The sequence below is a fragment of the Takifugu flavidus genome, chromosome 4 (assembly GCF_003711565.1).
Source record: "Takifugu flavidus isolate HTHZ2018 chromosome 4, ASM371156v2, whole genome shotgun sequence".
Taxonomy (NCBI): domain Eukaryota; kingdom Metazoa; phylum Chordata; class Actinopteri; order Tetraodontiformes; family Tetraodontidae; genus Takifugu; species Takifugu flavidus.
In genome coordinates this window covers 1189145-1206833 of record NC_079523.1, presented here as the reverse complement: position 1 = coordinate 1206833, position 17689 = coordinate 1189145, and the positions used below count along the sequence as shown (strand labels likewise).

At 45.9% G+C, this 17689-nt stretch overlaps 2 protein-coding genes across 2 annotated transcripts; one reads left to right on the top strand and one right to left on the bottom strand.

Moving 5' to 3' along the window:
* Positions 1 to 98: 98 nt before the first annotated feature.
* Positions 99 to 7777, bottom strand: etnk2 (ethanolamine kinase 2). Its single transcript, XM_057031614.1, has 9 exons — positions 7416 to 7777; positions 5271 to 5408; positions 5066 to 5187; positions 4604 to 4744; positions 3330 to 3472; positions 3169 to 3252; positions 2938 to 3098; positions 2759 to 2832; positions 99 to 2484 (listed from the first exon to the last, which is right to left on the bottom strand). The coding sequence occupies exons 1-9, from the start codon at positions 7638 to 7640 to the stop codon at positions 2412 to 2414; spliced, it is 1161 nt and encodes a 386-aa protein (XP_056887594.1). The 5' UTR covers positions 7641 to 7777; the 3' UTR covers positions 99 to 2411.
* Positions 7778 to 13327: 5550 nt separating this feature from the next.
* Positions 13328 to 17653, top strand: si:ch211-112f3.4 (EF-hand and coiled-coil domain-containing protein 1). Its single transcript, XM_057031608.1, has 9 exons — positions 13328 to 15318; positions 15487 to 15934; positions 16016 to 16150; positions 16250 to 16323; positions 16404 to 16533; positions 16608 to 16704; positions 16838 to 16951; positions 17132 to 17201; positions 17275 to 17653. Exons 1-9 carry the CDS (start codon positions 14697 to 14699, stop codon positions 17436 to 17438), a joined length of 1854 nt encoding a protein of 617 aa, XP_056887588.1. The 5' UTR covers positions 13328 to 14696; the 3' UTR covers positions 17439 to 17653.
* Positions 17654 to 17689: the final 36 nt, after the last annotated feature.

The window sequence follows — 17689 nt, the reverse complement described above, 5'->3', positions numbered from 1 at the left end:
GATCTGAGTTAATGAAGGAAGCTGAAGCAGCGCATCGCCCCCTGGTGGCCGACTGGAGCTTCGCAAGTGCTGAGCCCCTCAATGACGACACAAATCTGAATTATTTATACATTTTAATGGAAATTCTTAACCAACAACTTCAGGAATTCTTGCACTCCCACAGTTGAGAAGGATCACTGTACAAGTAGCTTTTCACAGTTTATCTTACAGTATTTACACACGGCTGTAATCCCACCGGGCGCCTTCACACGGCGCTCAAAGCATTTATAAAAAGCAGACAAATAGCTGTTATCTGTACAGTTTAAGAAAATTAGTCCAGTACATTCGCACACACAAAGATTAAATCTCCCGTGAGAAACAAGTGAGGTGGGAAAAGAGCTCTCAATTAACGGTGTCCAAATCAAAACATGCTTCTGTGAAAAGAGCCGTGTGGGTTTTAATTCATTTGAAACCTTTTAGCTATCAGTCAACAGTGCAAAACTCATGAACCTAAGACCAAAAATTGTCTGACTTTTACCAATCAGTGCATTTAGAAAACCAATATATGTTGAAGGAGTGTGGAAATGTTATATTATGGTGGGAACGATGAAAATCAGCAATAAATAGAGATGCTCCAACTGAAAATGACCAGTGAATCTGCTCTAAATTACTCAGGTCAGTGCAGATCTTAACGAGGTGCTGTTGACACCTCGTTAAGCGTCGATTTTTAATTCCTACAAAAGCAGAACTAAGTTGGTTCTACTGATGGGAAGGAACCACTTTCAGTTTCCTGAAATATTCTTTAAATACACTTAAATATTTTTACATTTCTTTCTTCATAAACACTTTGTAAACAAAAACATCCGATTCTCACAGTGACAGAGTAGAGGGAAGCTGCAGTACTAAAGTAAATGTGGAATTTAAAGAGACAAATGTAGAGGGTTTAGCTTCCGATTAGCAAAACAGCTGTTTTAAATGCAAATAATTATTGATGCTGAACGCTGGATTAGTGCTACTCAGGTTAGTGGAGGATTCACACCTCACTGACATGAGATTAGTAACATTTCGGACGCGTCTGGAGACTCTTCGCCAGCCTTTCAGCAGGACTGTTGGAAGCCTCGCAGCCTCTGTCTGCCTCACATTCAGGAGGCTTTTACCACCTCCGAATAACTGCCCACAAATTCCATTTCAATCATAAAAACCCCTGAAAGCACTCTTCAGTCTGACTGGAAGTATTAAGAGGATTTACTCTACATGAGCTGAGCGTTTCTGCTGCTGACTGTAAATTATTAAACCCGCATTTACATGAAACCCACACTGGAGGCTGGAGCTCGGCAGCGCCCCCTGTTGGTCCAAATGGCTAAACAGAATTCATAAATGGGTAAAAAACAAAAATCCTCGTTAAAGGGGCTAATGGGCTATTTTGGGGCCAGTAAAATGCAGGGAGCATCTTGACTCTGAGTTTCTGGACCTGGTTTGCTCTCAATTCAAAATGTTGCGTGTCAAATGGCACATTTTAAAAGGTTCAATGCTTCAAATCTGTGGGGCAGAAATGCAAATTGATTACTGTCTGGGCCTGTGAGCAGCCTTTTCTTTCAACTTAGCCTGAGGAGAAGGTGGTGCTGCCTCCATAGGAAACAGAACTGGGGCAGGAAGCTATCAAAGATGGTAAAATGAGGAGAGAGTGCACACAAGCTGGCAGGTGGGAGGCTACGGGTGCCCGGGGTTGAGATTTTCCAAGGGGCGTGGAAAGGCTGAGTGGAAGTTTGACAGAACAAATCCACATAACCATAAAAGTCCAGACGGTGGAAAAGCTTTGAGGACAGCAATGTGCTGAACCAACGTCTACTGGAGTGCTGTTTCACCTGAGAGGTTGGATAACCGACCGCATCTCTGCGCTGACAAAGAAAAGAACCTTAACGCTTCTCATTCATGGACCTAAGTGGTGAAAAGCAAAGCTACCAAAAAGAGAGGAGAGAAAAGGCTGGATGCTCAGGTAGATCCAGGGTCCTCAAGTGGGGCAGTGAGCACCAAAGATGGGGAAAAAGAAGAAAAGGTCACCCAGCGAAGAGGTTACAAACGGTGAGGTTGAATGATCTCCACATCCACTCAAGACACACTGTGAAAAGCAGTTCTAATTCAGATGATTCCACACAACAGGACCGTTAATACCAGCTTCATATTTTAACACTTTCCTCCCTAAACTGACCTTTAATCCCAGCTGCCAGAGCAAGTAAAGCCCCCCTTTCCAGTTGGTCGTGAGGGGGTCATTCCTGACAGCTGTGCCAGCCACATCTGTCAGCTCTGAGACTCCATGATTTAAAATAAAGAACATTCACACACTGAAAGAAAATCTACAAGTTCTGGGGCAGACGTTAAGCCCACTCGGAGGAATGACTGTAGTTGCGCCTGTTTCCGGGAATGTTGGGTCCTCATTCTGGGATCTGCAAGGCCATCACTGCCGGTTTGGTTTCAAAGTAAGTGTTAAAACGGAGCACGGCGTACCTGGAAAACCACAGCAGCAGAAATTAGGAAGCTGGTTACAGACATTCAAGAGCAGAAAGAGAAACATCCCATTTAAGCAGATAAAACAATTTTTCCAGTCGGTAAACCTCAGAAAAAGGAGCCAACATCAGAGGTCAGCACAGTCCCACGTTTTAGTCCCCTACTGTTACACCCTGCTGACCGATTCGGACAGCTCGACCATCTGTAATATCATATCCAAGGTCACGTCACACACACACAGCAGCAAGTCTTCAACAGGAACACCGCCACTCACCCCAGGAAGTCAAAGTCAATGGTGGAGTATTTGGCCTGGATGAGAGCCCAGAAGCCCCAAAAGAAGTGTGAAGCCTACAGAGATACAACACAGACACGAAGAGTGTGTGACTGTTAATGTAGAACGTGTGTGTGTGTGTGTGTGTGTGTGAGAGAGAGAGAGAGAGAATCCTCACTCACCAGGGCAAACTTGTTGACTTGTACGTAGAGAGTCTCCAGCTCTTGCTGGCTGACCTCCTCCGTCTTCTTGGTGAACTTCTTGTAGGCCTGCAGGTAAACTCGTAGCCAGTCCATCTGCATCTCACGGTCGGGGTACAGCAGGTAATCGGGCTCCGTCATTCCTGATCACACCAGCTTTCCGTCAGATATCGATCCGGCCTCAACATCCAATCACAGTTTGCTTCAACAAACCTGCAAATTCATTGAAGTGGTTGCCGATGTCGAAGGCCTGATAGTTGTAGCTGGAATATTCGTAGTCTATGAAGCGGACGTGACCTGAGAGACAAGTTACAGGAACCGTTAAACCCACCGGCTCTGTTGTGATAAACTGCACTGGGGCCCCTGGGTGTTACCTTCTTTGCTGTTGTGAATAATGTTCTTGCACAGCAGGTCATTGTGGCAGAGCACCACAGGGGAACCCAGCGAGGAGAGATGCTCCTTCATCCACGCCATCTCCTGCTCCAGCACCGCCTTGCTCGGGACCTCCTGCTGGATTCTGGACAGTCAGCAAATAAAAGGAGAAAGGAAACACTTTTTTTATTATTATTGCTGGTATTAAGAACATTAAATATTATTGATATCAGTTATCGTCGCAAACAGGGAAGAGAGGCGGGAACACCCGAGCTCAGCGTGTTCAGACAGCACACAGGCTCAGTGGGGCATCTGCATGTGGTTCCCATGGAGACACAGCTCCACAGAAACAAGCTCAGAGGCCACTCGTGGCGCTGCAGTGGGTGCGTACATGAGGATGGTCTCCAGTTACAACGCACCTGCACGTACACACCTCAGGCTGAACCAAACAGGCTCTGAGGTTCTGAGCCAAGGGACTGATGAAGGAACAGGAAAATGAAGGTTCTGAAGGTTCCAGAGTCCACAGATCTACACGATTTCTCTGCTCAGCGTGAGCACATACACGTTAATGACCAGGAATTAGCAGCATCGTAAAATATTTACTTGTTTCCATAGGTAAGAGGATGACTGAGCATTTATTTATCTGATCTGTAGGGAATCTTGGTCACATGACGGTCACATGACGCACACCGAGCACTTCAACACCAGCGTGTGTCAAACGTTGAGGGCAACAAGACACTGAGCTAGCATGTTAGCCAGCAAGTGTGCAGGAGCCCCATGCTAATTGTAATGGGATTATGGGATTTAATCCAGTCAGGCTAATTAGATGGGAGCGCACAGAGAGGGCGGAGCCTATGCCCAACCTCTCCTCGGAGAGTTAGCTGGCTCCGTCTCCATGACCTTCTTGACTCTCTAGTGTTCTACAGCAAACAAACCACACTCGGGCAGACGGCCAGCTTTTGCTGACTTGTTTACTCTAACAACTAGAACCTGGTGCAGTTGGACTCGGACTGCTCGGCAACATTTCTGTAACCAAGGAAGCCAGCTTGGCGACCCGAGCCACCGAGCAGAGCAAACATCTCCTGCCTCGCTGCATGCCTCAGACTCCATAATCCACTCAGCTCTCACTGTTGCTGTTATATAAACCCAACGCTCTGCGTAATCGAATGGCAACAAGAACACGGAGAGCAAAGCTGCTCTCGGCGTTCCATCAATTCCACATATTTCCCCGTGTTTGGACTCACAGGGGTCCGGTTAAAGCCCACCAAAACCTCACCTGGTGTTGGACGCCTGGTCAGTGAACTCCGTGGCCACCAGGGAAAAGTACTTCCGCATCTTGATCCAAAGGTCGGGTTTGGGGATGCAGCCGTTGTGTGCGTGGATGGCGTGGATGCGGGCCATCTCCTTGGCGATCAGTCTGAGGACACATGCACACACAAACCAACCTTACGGCACACGAAGGTCCAACTGAAAGGAGGATCCTCAGGGACGGCTGGAAGCTTCACATTCGTTTCATTAATCGAACACTTTATTAGGACGACACATTAAAACCGCTGCTATGGTAACATGAACTTTATAATTGACCACTTTTTATTTGACCTCCTCCTCAGCTGGACTCGACTGTTGCGTTAAGGATTTTTGCTAGGGAAGATTATCCGTCTATACGCAGCATGAAAAGTCCAACCGAAGGGGAAAAGACTGAGGCAACAGGTGAAACTCCTGCTCATCTCCGCCTCACCTGAGGATCGTAGGGTCCCGCACATCCTCCGTCCCCAGAGCTTCCCCGTGAATGAACTCATAGCAGATTCCGTTTTGAAAGGTGCAGTAGAGATGAGGAGCGCAGCCGTTAGCATGGAGGACCTACACAGGGGAGGACAGGGAGACCTCTCAGGAATTTGCTCTTCTGCATCTAAATCCTGGAAGATTCTCGTCTTTGCGTTAACCTGGAAACTTTTCAGCTCGTTGTCTCTGTCCACGATCAGCTCCGTCTTGTTTCCGTACACTCGCACGAGGACCACATCCTCCGGACTGTCCTCCAGGTAACAGCCGACCAGCTTGTTCGTGGTTCCATCAGTGAAGTACTGGAAGAAGAGACGAGGAGACGTTTGTCTTATTAAACCTTGTTGTCCCCTCCATCCAGAACCGTAACCGAGGGTGGGTGCACTTTAAAAGCATATTGATGTATAATGTTGACTTTTCCCGTTTAAAAACACGTGACGCAGCCGTTGTCAGGCGTCCACCTGTGTAAATGGCCAGACCGAACCATCCCAGCACAGTAAAAACACAATGGCAACATACACACGACCCAGACGCTCACTCATAAATTTCTGGCATTCCACACGTGGTTGGCTACAAAGATTGGCATCGCAAACATCCCCGTTATGAACATACATACGCGAGCGCCGCTGATCCATTCTGCCCCACACACAATACAACGCTAAGACCTGCGATCAATACATCGACAGACAGTGATAATCTTGGACCCAGACAGGTGTAAACAATTAGCCGTATGCTGCCTGACCTTTGTGCTTTCTATACGCTGTGGTGTGACGGCGTGGGCGTCCAGGGAAGTGGCAGAAATGAACCATGGGAAAGGGAAAGTGGATCCCTGTTTGGAGGAACTCGTGCGTATTTAAAGTGGAAGAAGCCAATTGGGTGGGTCTGTTGACTCTTTTAGTTCTTCACTCTAATTAAAACAACGCTCCCACTTCTCTCAGCACACTGAGGTGTGTGAATGACACACAAACACACAGACGCGTTCATGTCCCGCCGGGACACAGGACGAGGACGTGATGTTACCATGTCCACCGTCTGATGGAGCCACGACACAACCGTCACTTGATCCTTTCACAGGGAATAAATTATGTATTTTTTCCTTCGGCAGGTGAGTGTTGGACACCAGCATGGAGTCGTTCCTCACTTAAACAGGGTGGGAGCAGTAAGGTTTGATCACCACTCGACACGTTTTAGCAGAACAACTGTTAACCAGCCATGTTAGCATTGTTCTGTATGGGAAAAAATGAAATACTGGCCATAAAAAATGCATCAAACAAATGTTGTGCATAGCAGAATAAAACCAAAGTATGTAAAAGCTACCAGGAGCTGTTTGCAAGAGCTCCTCATTTTACTTTAATTATTATCACCAATATATTAGAGCTACTACTCATCTGACGTTGAATTTTCTAAGTAAGCTTCAGATAATATAGATACAGCACAAAAACAAATCTATACAGCTTCATATATAACTAAATATTAACAGGAAAGGTTGCTGAGGTCAGCTTGAAATATATACTGTTCGTGTGACACCGATGTCGTGCTTGTATTGGGACGATCACTGGAGTAAACAGAGAAAACCCACACAGGCACTGGGAGAACATGCAAACACATCAAATGAACCAAGGTGGAGTCGGGATATAGATCCAACTATGACTGATGACCCAGACGGGCTGTGTGCAAATGTCAAAGTACTGTTTTATAGTAGTACCACATAGAATACCACGAATGCTTATGTGTGTGTGTGTGTGTGTGTGTGTGTGCATGTGTGTATGCTGGTATTGGTACTGGCCCATCCAGTCTTTATAAAGGTCCGACTGCTTCTTTCATAGTTAACAATCTCTTTCTACAAACTGAATTTTCAAGTGTGAAAGCTGAAGGACCAGTTTCAGGGCAGAGCTCTAAAAAACGTCCAGTCACTCCTGGAAGGTCTGAGCCTGAGATGAACTTGATGCACAACCTTCACGGAAGAGATATCATCCACCACAGAGGGGACACGGGTTCAAGTCTGTGAAACTTGAACTCTTACCCAGTCTTCTCTTCGAAGTTGCTGATTTGTTCACGTACGTTAATAGGTCGATCTGTTGGTGCGTTTTATTACTGGCTGTAAAGCAAATTACCTTGAACCTTGCACTAAATTCGCAATCTTCCATTACTGCTCGTCCCAATAAGGACTCATTTCATGTTTGTCTCCAGCTGGTCTCCTGTGCCAGGAGGTGTAACAGCCCCAGTGTGGATGGAGGTCTGCTGACTGATGCGGCAGACCTGCCCATCTTGACCTAGCCTAGCACTGTTAGCTTAGCGGCTCACGTTACCTTCGTCTTGACGTTGCTGATGTCCCACGCTGGTCTCAGCTGTTGAATGAGCTTCATCGCCCCTGGTGTCACATTGTGCTCGTCCACGAAAATGGGGATTTTTCGAATTACTGGCGAACCGAGGGGCACATGTATCTGAGTCTCCATCCTGTAGAGGCGTACCTGCAATGCTAATCTTCTAGACCGTCGATGAAATCTCTGGAATTTCCTGCATAAAAAAATCATGCGGCGCGTCAGCGAGAGGTAAACGTGTTCTTATGCCCGGTTAGGAGTTTGTCTCGACGGCCTGATATAAGCGGAAGATGTGAGCTCCAGCCGGCGGCCGTAGATGTTCGGCACCGGTTTTCTTATGAGCTGTCACAGCGACCGGCTAACTCCGCCCCTTCCTCCTACTTGGCTCCGCCCACCTGCGATCGTTCGATTGTGCCTTACTATTTTTTTAGGAAACTGACTGATTAGTCTCCGACACGCACGACGTCCAGTTTATGGGCTGTTTATCCACATAAACGACCTTATCCCCCGCCAAGGAGGTCAAGTGACAGCCGGCGTTAGCAAGATAACTCAAAAAGTTATGGACGGAGATTAAAGAAAAGTTCAGAAGACGTTGATAAACCTGTGATGCTGCGGATTGCGCGGGGACTTTGGAATTGATCTCTTTTATAATCAAAGCCTGAGATTTGATGATAAAAGAATGCAACCTACAATGTTATGTAACCTAAATATGATCTCAGCGAGCAACTGGACCAAGTCTGGGATCAGACCTTTGGAAAACCATGACTTGGATGGATGAGAACATACATGGACGTTATGTAACCTTGTATTACTGCTGCCCAATTTATGGGGAAATTACCTTCCTCAGCAGGGGTCTGTGCTCTTTGTGCTTCCCACCATAGTTTTTTTTTTCTCTGCTGACGGAACAAAATTGGGCTTTACTGAGAACATTGTGATGTGTTTACAATTTCCAGACAAAAAAAATCAAATGCACAAATGATGTATGAGAAATTTTTATTTCTTAATTTACCTCTAGGTGTTCGATGAAAACGCCACATTCTTGTGACATTTATACTTAACATAGCAATGTTAAGATGTTCACACATTTTTGCTTTCAAGAAAATGAATGTGCAAAACTAGAAATAACACAATTGCTTTTACAGAATTACAAACTGAATAGAAAATGAAGACTGTCATCTATCATACTTCTGCAGCACTTAATAGCTACCAAATATTTCAACTTTTCCATCGGATGAACTGTTTTATTTGCATGTATCTCTATGTGCGGTCATTTTTGGTAACATTCGATGATTAGGGACAAAATAATGAGAGGAACTCATCATTAAATACATGTGGGACTTGATGCAGGACCAGCTCCAAACACCAAATGGATGTTTTAAAATTTTCAAGAAAGAACAAGTTTGTGGATTTGGTTAAAGTTTGGTTTGATCAATCTCTTTATTCCTGTAAAAAAAAAACATCTAAGAAATTCCAACCACTGTTATGGATCTGTCCTGCCCTGGTAGAATTCTCCAGAAATTTAATGAAACGCAACCAATCCCGATTGCAACAAGGTAGCTGGATTGGCAAAGTCGAAAAACTGGATTAATTTAAGCTTCCATCGTCAGAATAAAGAATGTAATTAAACCAAACGTGTCCGGCCGTTGGGTAGCGAGTGTTAAACCCATAAAAGCATCACTTTCTACTTCCTGTCAGCTGTCTGAACAAACACCAATGAGATTCTGGAGCGACATATGCTCCGCCCACGTTTCCGGCGGAGGCGGACAGGCAGGTTTACGTCTTGCTTAAGAGCTTCAAATTTATGCTGGTTTCATTATTTCTTTCATTTTAATCGGTGAATCCAATATTTAGTATAACTCACTACTCGACACAAATTGTCAGAAATCCATCAGAAATCCAATTTGTTCTAAATTGCAACTATGTAGTACCACGTTCTACCACATGATGGCAATACAAGCATAAAAAGGTCTGGTTACTCTGACATTGTTGAGGCGCAATTAATGGAGATGAGGGATCCAATTACCAGCAGGACCATCCCAATAAAATGTTTATGGTCATGATACGATGGACACGCTTACTAAAAATACTTTTTTGTCAAGATCAAATTTCATTAAACCTAAGTGAGGAGGGGTTTGTCATTCAGTCACTCCTGAAATACACAGAAACATAACAGACTTAAACAACCAGCTAAAGTTACATTAAATGTGATCAGTTTCTGTTTAAGAACTCTGTTGCTGTAGTTGACTTCATATATACATCACTGCTGTGCCTGTGTGTGATTGGTCAGACACACGTAAACAGTTCGCAGGAAGTTTAGGTGATTTGTACTCATGATGTTTACTGTCAGGAAGCAGAAAGATGTGATGCTGAAGAGAAAAGACATCTGTTCTGGTCAGAATTCCTTCCAGTGATGAAGAACATGCACTCGATGTGCTGCAAATACCTTCCTTACTTTAAATGTCATAGATCAAGTGTTAATGTCAATTATGCAAACACATAATTTATATTTATGGGCATTTTTATGACATGGATATAAACATCAAATTTATACTAATTCATTTCTGGTAGATTTTTTTTAGCTCTTGCTACTGCCAAGGCTCCAGGCAAGTTTCTCGGTTCCAATCTGAAGTATTTTCATCCTGTTTCCTGTTTCAAAGTGTCTCAGGAAGGATGAATCAACAGCAGAGGTTTGCAGTGTGTCCAGGAAGCCTTTATTGTAGGAGATATTTAATGTGGCTGTCGTGAACAAAGAAGGGGTGTGCACGTTGTTAGCAGCATTTTTAGATAAAATTCATGACTCAGGCAGACGCGAGATGGAGGAAAACAGAGCAGCTCAAGTCCGACCTCTGCCTGTGGCCACATGCCTCATCTGCTGCCTTAATCCCAGCCCTGCTCCAGCTCCCAGGAATGCATTGGCATGTGTGTGTGTGTGTGTGTGTGTGTGTGTGTGTGTGTGTGTGTGTGTGTGTGTGTGTGTGTGTGTGTGTGTGTGAACATTTGTCTCAACCATAACTTTGTTCAAAACTCACAAGTTCTCCAGCGATCTCAGGAATGAGGAATTGTTGACTCTGCCACACGATTCAGTGCTGTTTACACACACACACACACACACACACTAACCTAATTTCTCATGTTGATGTTCTCTGAGCTGTTTACCTGCTGAAGAATCGCTCCACATTACCCGTGTTTACTTTCACGATGCTCATTCTGTGTGTCGGCCTCTCAGCTGACAGATGTCCTTTGAGCAAGCGAACAATGGCCACAGTTTATCATTTACAACAAATAAAAGAGCGGAGGGCCAGTCAAGGACATTGGCCATCTGGACAGTTCAGATGAATGAAAGCTTCCAAAAGCTTTGACTGTTTACCTGCTGTTAAGCCCTTATTGATTAAAGGCTTAAGAATGGAACTAATATGTTTCCCTCAGACCTGATAGAAAATAGGCTTAAAAAGAGTCCTCAGAAAGGTTAAGAGAGCAGTTTATGGTTTTAAACAGCATAGTTCTATACTATAGAACCAAAACAGGAGCTCTTCATCATAAAGTGCCTGTTTAGTGGTCTTTAATGAAGGTGCATGGGCAGCAAAGCTGGAGACATTGATCACAGGACACCAGCAAACTTGCCATCAACCTTCTCAGCACAACCTGGCACACAGAGGCCAACAGCAGGTATTTATAGCCTCAGTGATCAGGGAACGAGACCCAGGTGTGCCTCATTGCAGGTATCTGATTCAGGTGGCCGGCTCACTCTGCCAGGTAAACATCAAACAGGGATGGGGGGGGCACAGAATAAATGTTCCCCCATTAGAAAGGACATTATCCTCTATTTAGGAATCTCTGTTTTCCTCTGAGTGTGTTTGTGTGTGTATGAGGTTGCTGATGGCGTCAGGCTGGATGCTTTAGCCACACCTGAGCACCTAAAACAGGGCATCAGGAGCCAGGCACCACTGACATGAAAAGGAAAAACAAAGGAAGCACGACTGCACATTTAGAGACCTTCGTATCCCTGCAGGGTTTCACCAGGACACAGAGCACATTGGTCAGTCACTTCAAAGCCGTGGGAGTGTGTGGCTGCATTTGTCTTTTTGTTGACCCACAGGGGAGCACATGGCAGCTAATACAAAAGCCTGCAGCCTGCCCCTATCTGTGCTGATAGTCCTTTTAAAGGTGAACACCAGGACACTTGAGTATGCATGGACACACACACACACACACACACACTCTAACCTAATTTCTCATGTTGATGTTCTCTGAGCTGTTTACCTGCTGAAGAATCGCTCCACATTACCCGTGTTTACTTTCACGATGCTCATTCTGTGTGTCGGCCTCTCAGCTGACAGATGTCCTTTGAGCAAGCGAACAATGGCCACAGTTTATCATTTACAACAAATAAAAGAGCGGAGGGCCAGTCAAGGACATTGGCCATCTGGACAGTTCAGATGAATGAAAGCTTCCAAAAGCTTTGACTGTTTACCTGCTGTTAAGCCCTTATTGATTAAAGGCTTAAGAATGGAACTAATATGTTTCCCTCAGACCTGATAGAAAATAGGCTTAAAAAGAGTCCTCAGAAAGGTTAAGACAGCAGTTTATGGTTTTAAACAGCATAGTTCTATACTATAGAACCAAAACAGGAGCTCTTCATCATAAAGTGCCTGTTTAGTGGTCTTTTATGAAGGTGCATGGGCAGCAAAGCTGGAGACATTGATCACAGGACACCAGCAAACTTGCCATCAACCTTCTCAGCACAACCTGGCACACAGAGGCCAACAGCAGGTATTTATAGCCTCAGTGATCAGGGAAGAGACCCAGGTGTGCCTCATTGCAGGTATCTGATTCAGGTGGCCGGCTCACTCTGCCAGGTAAACATCAAACAGGGATGGGGGGGACACAGAATAAATGTTCCCCCATTAGAAAGGACATTATCCTCTATTTAGGATCTCTGTTTTCCTCTGAGTGTGTTTGTGTGTGTATGAGGTTGCTGATGGCGTCAGGCTGGATGCTTTAGCCACACCTGAGCACCTAAAACAGGGCATCAGGAGCCAGGCACCACTGACATGAAAAGGAAAAACAAAGGAAGCACGACTGCACATTTAGAGACCTTCGTATCCCTGCAGGGTTTCACCAGGACACAGAGCACATTGGTCAGTCACTTCAAAGCCGTGGGAGTGTGTGGCTGCATTTGTCTTTTTGTTGACCCACAGGGGAGCACATGGCAGCTAATACAAAAGCCTGCAGCCTGCCCCTATCTGTGCTGATAGTCCTTTTAAAGGTGAACACCAGGACACTTGAGTATGCATGGACACACACACACACACACACACACACACACACACCTCCTCATACAGAGCAACAGCTGAAGGACAGAGGGCCTCCCATTCATTCAACCTACAATTAGATTATTTTTATTAGCTTTATTGATAGCCTTAATGATTAGTTTGGTAATCAGAAAGGCTTGTGTGTGTGTGTGTGTATTTTGCTTACGTGTAAGGGTTTATACTTATCTATATGTGATGTACAACACTTTGTATCAACTATGATAAAGTTCTTTTTAAATAAAGTTATAATTATTAATGTTGGAATGTGCTAATGGTCATTTATTTTCAAGGGCTTTATAAATTAGCATAAAACCTAAGTGATAAAAACACATATCACATGTTCTCTGTGTCTCTGTCGCTCTTTTGAAATGCATTTTGATGGAGGAATGAAAGCTTAAATTCCAGAAAATACAAGCCAGGACAGAAGGGAGGGTCTCAATTACTGTCGATGATGAAACCTTTCAGAGATTACTCAGCTGCACAGCTCATATTCTCACAGAATGTGTTCTGACAGTTAAATAACAGCCTGCGCTAACCTCTGTATGGGTGGCCTCCGTGTGCCAGCGACTAGAGCAATACAGTATGCACACATGAAGGCGATCCTTCTGCAGAGCCTTTCAGTTGTTGGACATGATGAAAACAATCTACAAACTGAATTTAAACGTGTGCACGGTCACAAACACACCCTTCAGTGGAAGGAAACCTTTCTGGAGTTGATTAATGTGTTTGAGCACCGCGCGAGTAGCGTCACACTTTGACCCCGACACAGATTCTTCTGTGAGCGTAAAACCAAACAGCATTTGGGCGACTGGGACCGACTTCCTCCTTTCGCTGAGCTCTACCTGCCTCCACACGTTCCAGCTGCTGCTGAGAAGTGGTTTCCTGTGTCTTCGGGACAATTTGTCAGCATTTGAAAACAGGCATTAAAAGAAGAGTTTCTGCCAGAATAGGACAACATAAGAAAAACCTAAAAGTCCCAAAGGTTCATCTTGGTCTAACCTTTGGGACTTAAATGGATTTCTTTTTATCTCGTCCGGACACGAGTCACATCAATACTTTAATCTAGTTAATCTTTGCTGGTCTTCTGTCTGTCAGTCTGGTACAATATTTATTTGGAATGTTTAAACCACATTCCTAGCTTGTCTACACGCAGCAGCAACTCCTCCAATCAGAATATTGATATGACGCATGTCTAGACAATAAAGCCAGATAAAAGCAATCCGGTGGGTTCTCTGACAAGTGATAAGAAGTTTCTGCAGAACAAGCACAAAAATAATTTGGCAAAGGAAAAAGGACATTAAAAGGAGCCATGAAAGGGTGAATAAGTTTCCCACTCGGTGTTGCAGCTCTGAGAATGCTCATGTAATTAAAGACCTGACTTCCTGTCACTTCTGCTCAGCTTGTGATGACCTGTCTGGTGTAATCTGCTTGGTATGTCCAGTCATGCCTGCTGAGTGCAATCAGGGCAGCCCTCTTTGTTTTGGCTGTCAGGTCTGAGTGGTCTGGGTGGAGAAAGGTGTTTCCATGGGGATTGGCTCCATTTCCTGACTACACATTCAACTTCTGTCATGTGGAATGAGGGATGTGTCGGGTGTTGATGATGAGTCCCTACAGGTCGAGCAACAAGTGTGAAGGTGCCCTCTGAGACATTAGATCGTGGATATTTCTGTCCTCGGGCGATTGGAGACGCAGTCTTTGGAAATAACGTCATCAGCGTTGGCGCTACATGATAGGGGAGCAACCTTTGTAACTGAGATCAGACAATAAAATCTGGTCGGACTGTAAGTGAAAAGAAGCTCGGAGAAACACGCACACGGTCAGAGTGCGCATAGAAGGGTGGAGTCGCACACTGGCGGTGTTTGATTTCACGCTGCAGGGGTTCAGTTCTTGACTCGATGCGCCAGGACGGGATCATCGGAGTGGTGCCAATGGAAACGCGCCTTAATAGTGCACTTTAATGCTTGATTACAGTAGTGAATGTATAGTTATGGAGCGCACCTCTCCACGCGTCCGGCCTTCACCCAGAGCAGCGCGTAAAAGCGAATGGCTCCGGAGCGCCCTGGCCCACCACCACTGCCCCGATCCCGGCGTGGAAAATGAAATCGTCGTTCTGGCCACTGGCATAGACCAGTATTTACAGGAGGTGTTCCATCACCTGGCCTACCCCAACAGGAACGACACCCTGTCCGCGGAGGATTTCATCACGCTGTGCGGTGTGCTGGGGATCAGCGGAGCAGACAAAAGGAAGAGGACCGAGAGAGAAGCACCTGGAGACGGAGCAGAGCATGAGGAGGACGAGGAGTTCATTGGCGTCTGTTCTGGACTCCCCCACCAGCTCTCGTTTAAAGACTTCCACTCGCGACTCTGTGGGTTTTTTCGCGTACGCAGCGCGCGTAAAGGCGCCGAGGCGTGTGCGTGGCGTCTGCCCGTGACAGAGGACACGGAGCTGCTGGAGCGGCAGATTCGGCTCCGGTGGCCGCGGGTGCGAAGGAGAAAATGCGTGAGTTTTGATTTGACGAACAATCAGAATAAACCCGAGAGAATGACAAAAAGTCGGACGGCAGAAAACTCGGAACCAGGTAATCAGAAATCAACTTCTAAAATTCTCCCGAGTCTTTGGCACAGCTGAAATCATCTTCCAGATATCACGTGTTCATGCTTTAAACTTTTATGGCGCGTTTCTTTAGAGATTGACATTCGCTTGTTCTCGCTATTTAAAAGTTTAAACAGCGGCTTTTCCTCTCCAGATGAGGTTTTGGCCCTGAGAGAGCTAGTGGAAGATCTCCGCTCCGCACTGCAAGGCAGCGATGCTCGGTGCCTGGCCCTGGAGGTGGCTCTGCGACGCGCACGCAGTCCCAGCCTCCCGAATCCCCCCATCTACCCCGGAACCGCCACCCATCCAGCTCAGGGCACATCCCTGACCTTCAGCGAAGGAAAACTAATACCGACACAAAGAATTAGAGGCCTGAGTGGCTCCGATGTTGGTGGAGGTGTGAAGAAGGTGCTGAGGAGGAGGGACACCAGGGACCCTCTTGTGAGGGAGCTGAAGCTGATCCGTGCCTCCCGTGATGGGCAGCTGGAGGAGGCCATCAAATTCAACGAGCGGTTGGAGGAGGAGCTACGGTGGGCCTACCAGGAGGTGCGGAAGCTGCAGGGGGTGGAGGGTGCGCTGAGGAAGGAGAACACCCTGATCAGGTTGCGAACGTTGGAAACCGGCATTTGAATACATGTAAACGCAGTAGGAAAAGCAGTGGGGTGATTTTGGCTCTTCGTCAGGAGGCGAGCAGAGGAGGCCAGGGAGGCCCTGAGGCTGGGCCTGGAGAAGGTTCGGATGATCCAGGAGCAGGCCCAGTCTGTGCCACAGTTCCAGTCCAGAATCAGCCAACTGGAGGCCGAACTACACCAGTATAGGTGTGAAGCATTTCATAGGAATTCTCTCCTTCTCTCGAAGCTCAGCAACAGAATGTGTTTGTTACTTTTAAGAATATTGTCCACCTTTACAACCCCCAGGTCCCAGTGCACCTGCAGGCCCGATCCCACCCATCAACAGCTGGAACTGAGTGGAGATTCTGGTGGGAAAACAGGTGAGCGGCTGAAACCTGCGTAGCGTCTACCGCGGATCCGATGCAACCATGCCAAGAGTCCATTTCTTCTGTGTCTGCAGATGTGGAATGTCTGCAGAGGGCGGTGGAGGGGAGAGCTTCCTCTGATGAAGAGGAGGAGGACAGAGGGTTGAGGAAGGACGGTCTCTCAGAGACGAAGAGCATCAGCAGAGTGCACAGCTGTGGAAAAGGGTTCGCTTCAATTTCAACGATTTGCTTAAAGCGCCAGGCTGAGACATCGCTCTCATCACTCCTACTTTCTTCAGGTGTCAGAACCAGTTGGTCCGCCCGCACGGTCTCCATAGCAACAAGAGATGCTGCAGCTGGAATGGACAGAAGACAGAGTTGTTTGAGACAGGAAAGGTGGGGATGCTTTTATATTGGTTATATCATTCAATAAAGAGTTAAAGAATTTGTTGACTAAAACGTCAAGTCCACTTCCTGTTCAACAGCTCAAACATCCCATTGTTTGTTTTCTGCATCTGTCTCTCATCAGCCTGAAGAAGACAAAGACATGATTGTGCTGAGGGACAAAGAAAGGACACGCCTGTCTTTGCTGGAGGAGAAACTTTCAGATGCCCTCAGTCTGCTGCTGCAGCTGCGCCACAAGGTCTGCGCGTCCTCAGCGACCCTGCCTGGCCTCACAGCGCCACCTAGTGGCCACTGCACATATTTACATTTCCAAACGTCGTCTCCGATTAATCAAAGGCGTTTAACTTGCAAATTTCGGTCAGAGTTTCATGCAAATGTATTGTTTTATCTGTTGTATCAAACTTCCACCTCTTTCCAGAATGTGTCCCGCAGAATTCTGGGGAAGATTGTGATGGACACACTGGACGTTTGCAGCAGGAGCAGCGATGGTACGCCTGTCTTTACACCTGTCTTTGTCTCTGATGGTGGCTGCTGTAATATTCCTCTCACCTTTTCCTCCAGATCCATCTCAGGTTCTGCAGGTGGCTGATGCCCTCTGTGCCCAACTGTCCTCTCAGGATCTTCTGGGGAACATTGACAATAATGCAGGTGGAGAAAGAGAAGAGAAGCACTTTGTTCCATCAAGTTGTCAGACGAGCGCCAACCCGTTAGTCATCTCCTGTTAAATAAGCTTCTTCCATGCAACATTTTATAGTTTATGTTGTTTTATATCCCCGTACTGTATATCCCAACGTTTGGTAGCATCTCAGCATATAAGAATGAATATTTTTCTCTAAGTCATTGTGCGCTATTTTGTATCCACAGTATTTAATTTTAATGATTGTATTTATTTTTTTAAAATTAAAATCAATTTTAGTAAAAACTAAGAGAAATTTCAGATAATTTTGGTTTTCAGCATCATTGTTGTACCTCAGCA

Excerpts from the sequence above, each read along its gene's own strand:
- etnk2 (XM_057031614.1), bottom strand. The coding sequence starts at position 7,640 with ATGATTTTTTTATGCAGGAAATTCCAGAGATTTCATCGACGGTCTAGA. Across the intron at positions 5,409-7,415 it reads TCAGCAACGTCAAGACGAAG|TACTTCACTGATGGAACCAC; the intron begins GTAACGTGAGCC and ends CTCTTCTTCCAG. Across the intron at positions 5,188-5,270 it reads ACGAGCTGAAAAGTTTCCAG|GTCCTCCATGCTAACGGCTG; the intron begins GTTAACGCAAAG and ends TCCCCTGTGTAG.
- si:ch211-112f3.4 (XM_057031608.1), top strand. The coding sequence starts at position 14,697 with ATGCTTGATTACAGTAGTGAATGTATAGTTATGGAGCGCACCTCTCCA. Across the intron at positions 15,935-16,015 it reads AAGGAGAACACCCTGATCAG|GAGGCGAGCAGAGGAGGCCA; the intron begins GTTGCGAACGTT and ends GCTCTTCGTCAG. Across the intron at positions 16,324-16,403 it reads AGATTCTGGTGGGAAAACAG|ATGTGGAATGTCTGCAGAGG; the intron begins GTGAGCGGCTGA and ends CTGTGTCTGCAG.